The 12,004-nt window shown below is 40.2% G+C and overlaps 1 protein-coding gene across 3 annotated transcripts in view; it reads right to left on the reverse strand.

The window, feature by feature from the left end:
• Window positions 1-12,004, reverse strand: part of mtmr14 (myotubularin related protein 14) — a 91,086-nt gene that overhangs the window by 26,810 nt on the left and 52,272 nt on the right. For all 3 annotated transcript variants that reach the window (XM_055648096.1, XM_055648095.1, XM_055648097.1), the window contains exons 12-14: window positions 11,554-11,630; window positions 7,514-7,550; window positions 4,829-4,899 (exon numbers count right to left, since the gene is read on the reverse strand). In XM_055648096.1, the coding sequence (XP_055504071.1) occupies window positions 4,829-4,899; window positions 7,514-7,550; window positions 11,554-11,630 (185 nt within the window). The remainder of the gene's footprint in view (window positions 1-4,828; window positions 4,900-7,513; window positions 7,551-11,553; window positions 11,631-12,004) is intronic.

Below are 12,004 nucleotides of genomic sequence, written 5' to 3' on the forward strand. Positions count from 1 at the left end.
ATAGAACAGATTCATTAAAGAAGACAGCAATAAATAAAACCTCAACCATGGCATCATCTTTGCTTTCATTACAGGAGGCACAAACTGAAACGCAAGTGTATAATATTGAATCTGTGCGTGATAGTGAGTCTCCATATGGATCTTTATGCAGAGTTTTAGTTACCATTCTAGGATTAATGTAAATGCAATGGCCAACATCTTGCACATCGCATATTAAAAGTTAACAATAGAAAAGGATTGCATTCATGAGAAAAGACTTGGCGTATTAGAAATGAAATAGTCAAAAGAGATTAAGAATTATTACAATAAAATATAGCCTGTATAACCACTGTTTTCATTTTCAAACCACATTAAGGGGACTCACAGTTGAGTAGACATGTGTTCAGTGTTATTCAGAGCTCAGAGAGACGTGACCCTCTGGCTTCCTCCGTCTTGCAGAGACTGAGTGAGGCACACCACTTCCTGGTTTTATAGTCCCTCCCCCTCCCTCCAGCAGAGAGAATGGATAATTAAAAAAAAATATTAATATCTCTCTGATTTTTCATCGATGTGAAAAATCCTCTGGTCCCGGAAGGCAGAGGGGGGCTCTGAGCGAGATGGCCAAAAATGACGGCCGTAGGTGGCAGCGTTGTCTCGGAAATCGCAGCACAGTGAGCCAAAAGCAGTCAAGATCAGACTTTTAGTACTACAGATATATATTCTAAATACAAAACATAAAAATACTGGAATGTTCTAAAGAATGTTTATTTGTGTTCTTCACCTTTGTCCAGTCCAGGTCCACCAGTATACTTTTAACCATCACCTACCTCAATACCTTTGGGTGCATCTGTACCCATGGCCACTGTCGCAGATATCAGATTGGCCTTCCTAAGAGTAAACTAGCGGGAAGCAACTTGCTTGGATGGAGTCCCCAGCGGTATCCTCGGAAACCGGCTGTCAGGAGTTTTTGTGGCCAACATTAACCTCTCCCTCGCACACTCTGTGGTTCCCTGCTACTTGAAGATACTACCATCACCCTGTGGCCTAATCAAAGCAAGGTAGCATACCTTAACAATTATGCCCAGTAGCTCCACTGTCATTAAATGTTTAGAGAGACTGGTCACTTTACACAAACTCCAGTGCCCCAGATACTCAATCCACTGCAATTCACTACCGCCGTAAGGTAGCCCAGCAGGCACCAGAACCCTGGCCCCACACTTATCCCTGGAATAACCGGATAACAATGTAGACACTAGGAACTACAGATCAACAAAAAAAAACAAATGCTGAAGTAATTCAGCAGGTGGGGCAGCATCTCTGGAGAACATGGATCGGTGATGTTTCGGGTTGGAACACTTATGATTGATTCCAGCGGGGGGGGGGGGGGGGGGGGGGGGGAGAAAGTTGGGGGAGAGGTGGAGGCGGAACAAAGATTGGTAAGTGATAGGTGGATACAGGTTTGTGGAGAAATTGAATTCAAGTTAACCTCAGTGAGCTGGGAATTTCTGTGTATTAACATTCTATGGACAGCAGTGCTCTGACATCCAAACTACAGAGCAGTACCAAACATCGCAGCAGAGCCATTCATTATAAACAAGGCTACGCTGGTGAAAACTGACTCACAACTGTTTGTTATTCTCCCACTCGTAGGCTTTCTTAAAAATTGAAGTGCGACAAACGGGGCAGTAAGGAAGAACCGAAGATGGTCCTTTCCTTGCAGTTATTCTCAGTTGCCTCCCCAAAGAATAATACCGGAAACAAGATTATAGGCGATCACACAAGCTATGGCAACTGCAATGAATCTGTAGAATGGTCTAGATTGGAGGGTGGCACACTGGTGCAGCGGTAGTGTTACAGCGCCAGAGGCCTGGGTTCGAGTACGGAGTTTCTACGTTCTCCCTACGACCGCATGTGTTTGTTCCTAGAGCTCCGGTTTCCTCCCACATTACAAAGACGTGCAGGTCAATTTGCTTCGGAAAAATTGTAAATTGTCCCAAGTGGTGTAGGATAGTGCCAATGTACGGGTGATCGCTGGTCAGCGTGGACTCGGTGGGTCAAAGGGTCTGTTTCCACACTGTACCTCTAAATTCTAAAGAGGTGGTGAAAAACATTGCCAAATTGTGAAAGAAAACTTCAGGTTTATGATAGTTACAATCTCGAGAATAGGAAAAATTAAGCAGGCCAGAGAAACAGCAGGAAAGAAAAGGGAATTCCAATTAAAAAAAAAAAACCTTTTCCCACTTAAAGTTATAAGCTTTTGCCATCTTTTATACAAAACCTCTGATATTAGAATTTTGTGATGAATTCTAGAGGCCAGTGGCTCAAAAGGGACACCCAAGCCCATATTAGAAGTAAATGTATAAAATAAAAAGAATTTGGAAGAGAAGGAAGAGCGGTATCAGAAAAGAGACGGTGGGATTCATGATCCATTTGCAGTTATTGTACTGAGAACAGATTTCAGTAAACAGTATGAGCCTGAACAATGAAATTCTTATGATAGGCATAAAGGCAAAAATGAAATGGAGTAACTTAGCGGGTTAGGCAGCATCTCTGGAGAAAAAGGATGGGAGACTTTTCGGGTCTTCAGACTGAAACCCATAAACGTCACCCATCTTCAGAGATGGTGCATGTTAGTCAGTCGTTGTGACAGATTAGAATGGTCAGGTCGAGTTGGATATGTCATTACGTATATCTGTGGAATCTAATTGCCCAGAACAGTTTTGGGTCAGGGCCCTCCTTCAGACTGAAAGAAGGGTCCCAACCTGAAACGTCACCCATGCTTTTTCTCCACAGATGCTGCCTGACCCACTGAGTTACTTCAGCACTTTGTGTCTACCTTTGGTATAAACCAGCATCTGCAGTTCCTTGTTTCTACAATGAAATTATTTATTGTGCCTGCAGAGCCAGAGTGAGTAAGAATTTAATTGCTCTGGTTCATATCCTCTGCATGTGATAAACATTCTTGCTCTTGTAATCTTGATTTAATTTTGATCAACATTTTGGTGAAAGTGGAAGTTAAATCCCAATATCTTTCCTGATGCTGCTCTCCTTTCTTCTAAACTCTTCTAATTTTATGCAATTACTTGTAATATTAGTTCTGCACTTGGCCAACTGATGACAACTTTCCGTAGTGAGACATGTTGATTTTCGGGCATTGCCTCTTGCTTGATTTGAAATGGTCTGTTTACGCGAAGAACACAGAGGAGTTTATTATGAAACACCAACTTGCACTTTTTAGCTGACTAACATGCGAAAGAAAGGGCAAAGATACCAAGTACTAAAAGTCACGTGGGGAAAACCATAAATGCAGCAATAAAATATTGAAAGGCAAGCAGCAAATTAGCAAGGAGTTAGTGAAAGCAGGATTAAAAAGTAGGGTTTGAAGTCAGTGATAATGCTGCCAAATAAAACAGTACGCATAAGGATTGAGGAAATGTCAGCTTATAGCAAAGTAAGGCCAATGATAACGAAAGGGGAAAATCAAATAAGAGTAAAGCAGTGAGAAATATTAAATATATAGCAAGTTCTTCTCTCAATAACCAAAATAGAAACTAGAAGATTAGTGGAGCTTCTCTCAGTCGGCAAGGAGAAATTATATTGAAAAAGGAAATAAAGAAATTAAACAAATATTTTGTTTTTGACCTCATGGAAAGCACAGTATGCCTACCACAAAATGAGGTGCTTGAATAAATTAGAAATGGTAGAATATTAATAGGATGAGGGTAATAAATAAATGTCCAGCTCCTAATGACATGCACCCTTGGATTTTGAAGGTGGCGGCTAAGGAGATACTAGATACACAGGAGGCACCCTCAGATTCTAGTACAGTTCCCTCAATTTGGCAAGTTGCATATGCTCTGTTTTAAAAGGAGGGAGTAAACACCGAACTTCAGCTCAACTATGCTGACATAACTAGCAAGGAAATACTGCAATCTATTGATAAGAAAGTGCCAACATGGTACTTAGAAAATAGTAATAGGATTGAGCAGAGGCAATATTGATTTATGAAATAAGAAAAAGTTTTTGAGGTTGTAAATAGCAGAATAACGAGCAAACCAACTGACATTACATCCAGCGCCGAACAATCTTTGCTAAATCAAATCAGATCTGGAACTATTGATCTATATTAAACCCAGTGCGAATACTAACAGACCACAAAAGTGTGGCAGTCAGTTGGGAAAGTTGATCTTTTTGCAAAAGAACATTCAAGAACAAAAGGACAGCCATCTTCCTACAGATGTGGCCCAGCTGCACTCTCACCTGTGACATTGTCAAAGCCTCTAAATTAAGGATTGGCCATTTAGGACAGGGACAGGAAGACATTTCTTCATGCAGTAGGAACCTTTGGAATTCTCTACCCAAGAGGGCTGTGGAGACTCATTCGCCATGTATATTCAATAGTATTCTAGATATATATGGACTCAGGCAATATGCATGATTATGCCGCTGAAGAGTGCGTTTACTGAATGACAGAGCAGACATGAAGAAACAAAAGACCTCATCCTGCTATTTCTGATGTTCTTAAGGCAGCTCCCTTATTTTACCACCTGCTAACGACTGAAACCATTATAATGCATGTTTCTGGTATGTATATGAATTAGGTGAATCCAAATTGCTCTATTTCATCTTTAAACTCGATGACCCGAGTTTAATCTCAGGTCATCAGTCCAGAAATAACATTACAGAACAATTCAACTGCTCTGTCTGCATCCCACAACTTCAGAACAATAACCAATTATGGTGCATAAATGGAAACAGTACAGCCTTGATCCTTGGGTCACTGCAGTTTGTGCATTCACTTGCTCTAGACCAGCCCGTCAACAAAGACCCAGCAAGATGAGAGCCTTACCTCAGCTTCTTTGCCGCAGAGAACTCTTCTGAGGTGATGTGCTTCAAAAAATTGAAGCAAAAGAAAAAAATCTATGAGAAAAAAATAGAAATTGTTTTTGGCTTTAAAGTTCAAATGATTTCCCAGTGATTCTGTATTAATACGACTCCAGCAATGAACATACAAATCTAGAATGATCCCATTAGAATCACAGCAAACCGTACCAATTTTTACTTGAATGTTTAAAGTAAAACAAATGTGAATTTCCCTACAAAAGGGGAAATCTACCAGCATATACAAAAAGAAGGTTGATATATAACATCAATAGGCAAGTAAACCTGCTCCATATTTCCAGTATTTTATTTTATGTTATCAAAAATTACAGCAGGATCTTGATCAGTTGGGCTAGTGGGCTGAGGAATGGTTAATGAGGCTTAATGCAGATAAGTGCAAGGTTTTGCAGTTTGGAAAGTCAAACCAGGGCAGAACCTTTACAGGGAATGACAGGGCCATTGGAGTGTTGTACAGCAGAGGGATCTAGGAGTGCAGGTTCATAGTTCCCTGAAAATGGCGTCATGGGTAGATTACGTGGCTTTAATTGCATTGGCCAGGGCTTGGGGACCTGAGCTTTAGGGAAAGATTGGGCAAGCTGGATTTTAATCCTTGTGGTGCAGGACACTGAGGGGTGATATTATCGAGATGTATAACATCATGAGAGAAAACCCATAGGGTGAATGCACCATTTTTTAACCCAGAATAGGAAAATTAAGATCCAGAGGACATAGGTTTAAGGTGAGAGGGGAAAGATTTAATAGCAGCCCAAGGGGCAACATTTATAATTACACACAGTAGATAGTGAGAATATGGAATGAACTACCGGAGGAGGTAGTTGAAGCAGATACTATATCAACATTTATATCATTAAAAGACATTTGGACAGGTACATGGGTAGAAAAGGTTTAGATAAATATGGGTCAAATGCAGGCAGTGGACCAAGCAGAGATGGGGCATCTTAATTGGCACGGGCAAGTTCGGCTGAAATGCCTGTTTCCATGCTGTTTGACTCTATAACTTCACGACACTATAATTTCCATTTACAAGACTAGATTTTCACAGCGATATGTTTCCTTGCAGTTTTGCATTGATAAACTGCAAGAGGATGGAACAGCAGCACCATCCGCTGGTCAAAACTATTATTGCAGGGTAGAATTCTTGGTGAAATAAAATCATCTTCCCTTCGACCAGTACAAGGAGATCAAAAATGCTAATTAGATTACCTTGATTTTTTTTTGTTTCAATGGGATTCACTCCCTAATTAGATAATTTTTTTTTAAGGAATTTTTTTAAAGGAGATTTTGTTCACTATTAACTGCAGTAATATTGGGCCTGGTCATGCTAGCCTTTAGCTATATGTTCTGTATGGAAGAACTGGAGTAACTCCACAGATCAGGCAGTATCTCTTGCGGACATGGATGGGTGACGTTTCGGGTTTCAAACCTATTTCACAGCCTGTGGAAGGTTCCTGACCCGCAACATCACCTATCCATGTCCACCAGAGATGCTGCCTGATCCGCTGATTTACTCCAAAGCTTTGTGTATATCTTCGGTATAAACCAGCATCGGCAGTTCCTTCCTACACATGCTGACTGACCCCAAGTTACTCAAGCATTTTGTATTCAACGCAAGATTCCAGCATCTGCAGTTTTTAGCATCTCCAGTTTTGTAGGGAACTTTGAGTTATCCACTACTCACCTCCTCCCCCATTTCTGGACAAACATCGTCCAGGAGGGTGTGGAGATCAGATGCTGGAGCAGAGTCTAGTGGCAACTGGTAAGCTGAAGAGTTGCCTGGCTCGAGAACCAACGACAATTTATTTGATTGGGAGAAGAGCGGGGGGGGGAAATCACCGACTCTGTGTAAGGCAGTCAGCTCATTGAATTTGCTTTATTGTCATGTTCTGAATTATTTGCTGCCACTTTAAACAGTTTCTTTTTATTACAATTTACTGGCTCCATTTTTACTTTTTGCCAACAATTTAAATTTCATCGAACAGTTTTTAAACATTTGATGATCAGAAATATTAAAAAATAATTCTCAAATTCTTTAACAGCAACGGCTGACAAAATATTCCTGAGGTTTGGGTCTCAGCATCTTTGGCAAAGGTCTGCTCACTATATCATGTGTGCTCAGATACCATAGGGCAGGTAATTGATTAGTATGGGAATCGGGGGTTATGGGGAGAAGGCAGGAGAATAAGTTTGAGAGGGAAAGAGATCAGCCATGATTGAATGCCGGAGTAGAATTGATGGGCCAAATGGCCTAAATATACACCTACAGTTTATGGACATGACTGTGTAGAGAGCAGGAAGCAAATACAAACAGCAGGCCCAATACAGGTTGATCTGGACCATTCAAAAACAAGGCCCGTTTTCTAACTGACCTAAATTTCGAAATTTCGTCAGACTGAAAAGTCTGAATAACAATAAAGGATACTTGACTTGACTTCTACAAAGCCTGACACATCACAATTCTTTCATAAAGTAAATTGGATTACCAAACTGCCAGCTTTTCCTTAATCGGAAAGAGTCTTAAATTAAATAGCATAATAATTCAGGCTATCAAGCTAATCTGATTATAATAAAAAATAGCCCTTATAAAGCCAAATTTAATCACTATCAAAAGACATTCCTTCAACTTTGAACTCACCTCCTCCCCTTTGCTGAGCCTGTCAGATAGCATGTGTCTGCAAATATAAATAAAAACAGAAATAAACATGCAATATTATCTCTCATTTCATTCAAAGTAATTTCCAAAGAGCCATAAAACGTATTCTTCTTAAGACAATTATATTTTCAGATTTGAATGAATATTCCAATTTTGCCATCTAAAAGTTAAAATCCTTCCACCCCCAACCATCTCTATCTCCCCAACCTGCCTGTAAATCCCAACCAGTTCAAAAGTTTGTCTCTCGAAGATTTAAAGTCTGTTTCCTCCAATTCAATAGGTACGCCCGAACCTTTTACATAAAAATAGCTTTGACTGGAGCACGATTCTTAAAGTTATTATGCATCTTCCGTACCCATCTCATGTGGCATTAATTCACCTCCATCCCAGACAGGCTATTTCAATCATTATCCATTTTGTTTCCAAAGGGAACCTTAGCCATTTCCTACTTCAGTCATTGTTTGGCATGAGAACTCAGACCAATTTGTTCTTAGAGTCAGAAAAGAAAGTATCAAAAGTTCAGGGAGCGTTAAATACAAAAAGAACCTTTGAAAAAGATATTTATTGTAACACGTGACTCACACACTACAAATTGGGGGAGGGTTAAAAAAGAGGACATGATGGTATTGATCAGAGAAGCTTTTATAGTACTAGACCGAAATAGAAGTAGTATGCTATTTAGCCCTTTGCATCTGTTCCACCATTCAGTCAGATCACAGCTAATTCTTTCCGCACAATATTTCTGTCATGACTGAACATCCTAAGATTCCCACAGTATTCATAAATCTATTGATCTCTGCACATATTAAGATTTTCAAATGATATAAGTGAAAGCTATTGGCTTTGTATCTATACCAGCTCTCAAAGCAATCTCATCAATGCCACTTGCTCAGTTAATTCTCTAAACCACTCGTCCATGCCCCAATTCTCTCAATAGCTACCTACAATGGTGGTGATTAATCCAGCCTTCATCAAATCTCGGGATGGGAGTATCTGGATAAATGCACAGTGAGAATATAAAACATGTGTGGGTCACAGTCAAGCCCAAGAGCTGCTTGTAGTGTCACCAATCCACCAGTCTTGAATATATACCATGACCGTGCCTCCATAGCTCCCTTGGGTAGAGAATGCTACGGACTCACTGTCCTGTGAATGAAGAAATTACTTCTCATTTCGGTCCTGAATGTCCACTCCCTTATAACGAGAATGTGATCCCATGTTGTTGAGATTGCAATCTGAAGAAATATCATCCCTGCATCTATCTGTCAAATATCATAGAAATATAGTCCGTTTCAACGACATCACTTTTTATCCCTCTAAACAAGCAAATGTTGGCCAATCTTGTGAATTCTCTTAATCAGATAATAACCATCCCATCCAGAAATCAATCTGGTGAACCCTATAATTAGCTTGGTTATTTGATGCTGGAGAGGGGTAAATGACATTTATTAAGTTGGAGTTAAGAAATAATATTGAGGAAAATTTTAGGGCAGCACAGTGGTAGAGTTGCCGTCTTACAGGACCAGAGACCCAGGTTCGATTCTGACTAAGGATGCTGTCTGTATGGAGTTTGTATGTTCTCCCCGTGAATGCATGGGCTTTCCCTGGGTGCTCCAATTTCCTCCCTCACTCCAAACGCAGAGGTTTGTAGGTTTATTGGCTTTGGTAAAAATTGTAAATTGTCCCTCGTGCTAGTGTGCGGGGATCGCTGATCTGCGCAAACTCGGTAGGCCAAAGGGTCTGTTTCCACGCTGTATCTCTAAACTAAAAACAGCCTGAAGCCTCATCCCAGATGTAAACTCTACTGCCCTACTTCTCACAGCTGCTGTGACGTTTGGTCTTATATATTCATCATTCTTCTAATTTATGTTAATCATTATACACTTCAATATTCTACATTACTATATTACACTGTTTCTTATTACCCATACTCTTCATATACAATACAATATATACTGAATATATCTCAGGTTAAAAATAACTCATTGGGATTGTATCTCAATTTATGTTATGCTATAACTATTTTCTAGAGCCCTTATCGAGGTATTACTGTAATTAACTGGAGTAGGATTGATTTCAGAAATTTGAAATGAAAGCCATCTGCATGAATAGGCATCAAATACTGAGAGACAAAACATTAGGTTAGCAATGCAAGGCTTTCAAAAGATAATAGCACCGGCAAAAAAAAAAGCAGTAAATTGTCATGAGGTAGAATGGGTGGATAAAACCAGAACAGAATGAGAAATTAACATTACTTTTCCACTGGAGAGCAAAACGAATATATAGTATAGGAACTAAAAGTGGGAAGAATTGTGGACATTTTATATTTTAGCAGGAAGCATGAACGAAGGAAATTTGATATAAATGGTACAATGTGAAAGGTTATGCAAGAACAAAAACTTGGAGGTAAACATAGACCAATCCTTAAAGATGACAGGACAAGTTGTGAGGGTTTTAAACAGATAAGTGGAATCTGTGGATTTCTTATTAGAGTATAGGCCACAAGTAAGAGAAGGTAAACAATCCACTGGTTGAGACACAAATGTATTGCATTCAATTCTGGATGATACATTTTAGGAAAGATGTCAAGAGCTTAGAAATCTTGAATGCATTCCCTAATGCATGATGTAAATACATTTCAGTTATGATTAAAAACTGAGGAGAAATGATTGAGCAAAAAAACACAGCTGCTAGAGGAATTCTGCAGGTCAGGCAGCATCTGTGAAAGGAAATGGACACAATGTCCGGGTGAGGAAGGGTTGATTGCCAGAAGAGTCAGGTGCACAGTACCGGAAAGAGATCAAGTGAGCAGGACAATAAAGCCCCTGTCCCACTTTCCCGAGTTACTCAGAAATTCTCCCGAGTTTTCCCCTTGTTTCAAACTCGGAGATGCCAGCCGTGGGTACTCGGAGCTATTTTTTTAACTCGTGGACATTTTTCAACATGCTGAAAAAACGTCCTGACTTACCCGATGCCCCGAGTACCTACGGCTGGCATTACGAGTCGCTACGAAATATCCTACGGCCTCCTAGGGACTCGCTACGGACATTCTCCGAGTTTGAATCAAGGGGAAAACTCGGGAGAATTTGTGAGTAATTCGGGGAAGTGGGACAGGGGCTTTACTTAGCCCTTAATGTCACCAACATGAAAGAGTTGAAGGGGTGAACACAACTCTGTCTTTATCATTGGAGCTGCTGGAGAGATGGGCGACAGCTTCAAGTTCCTCAGCAATCACATCAACATCGACCTTGCAGTGATCAAGAAGCATAGTGTATTTACTTTCTCTAGAAAATTCAGCATATCCACGAGAATTCTCTTGAACTTTCTACAGGTGCGCTACAGAATGTATTCTGACAGGATGCAATTTAACTTGGTATGGCAACTGCCCTACCCAAGATCACTTGAACCTGCAGAGAGTGGTGAACACAGCTCACTAAATCGTGGGCATGTCTTTCTTCACGTTCATCTTCACGATAAATTGCATCAAGAATGCAGGAATTATCGTCAAATATACCCGATGCTCGAGGCATTTCCATCTTCTACCTTCTGAAAGATGATATGGAAGCCTGAAAGCTGAATCATCAAGACTTAAGAACAGCTTCTTGCCCACCTCCATTTGATTCTTGAATCAATCGCACTTTCACACCCCATTCCTGGAGATGCGGTGACATATTATTGCTCTTAATTCTATCTCATTCAATTATTCCACTATTGCACTTGGATAGTCTTTGGCACTACAATCTTGCGCCATCCTTCTGTTTTGCACTCGTTGGTGTATTTATTGCTGTATTTATAATTACGGTTCATATACTGTTTTCTCTGTGAACTTCACGTAGGCAAGGAATTTCATTGCAGCCCCGGTGACAACAAACTAAACTAATCTGGGAACAAATATTGCAAAACGCAGCCAAAAAATTCTTATCGGTGGGTTTCATAAAAATCTTTTATAACAAAGCATTGATAATACCATCATGTAACTATTGTGTTCTGTACGATTCTGCTGTTAAATGAAAAGCACTCACCCAAAAAGGAACCAATCATAAGCAATGGTCAGATACAGGATTTCCACGGGCGCTAGACAAACGTGAACAAGTCCGTCCTGTGCAGATAAAAGGTGCGGCAACATTATAACCTCATGAGGAGGCGCAAACTATTATACAATGCAACTTTCAAAAGGCTCCATATTAAAATAGAAGTGTATTTAGAACACACACAAAGGAAGGCTTCCCAGTCGTGTGTGCAGTCTGTAACAGGTAATGTGTTTGATTAGTATGCTTTAAAGCCGCAGGTACCATTGCAATGTCTACTCATCCTATAGTCGAAACAAGGAGCTGCAGATGCCGACTTACTAAACGAGACACAAAGTGTTGGAGTACCTCAGCAGGTCAGGCAGCATCCCTAGAGAACATGAGATCTTCAGAATGCTGCCTGACCCACTGAATTACTCCAGCACTTTGTGTCTACTCATCCTAT

This window comes from Leucoraja erinacea, chromosome 16 (genome assembly GCF_028641065.1).
Source record: "Leucoraja erinacea ecotype New England chromosome 16, Leri_hhj_1, whole genome shotgun sequence".
Taxonomy (NCBI): Eukaryota; Metazoa; Chordata; class Chondrichthyes; order Rajiformes; family Rajidae; genus Leucoraja; species Leucoraja erinaceus.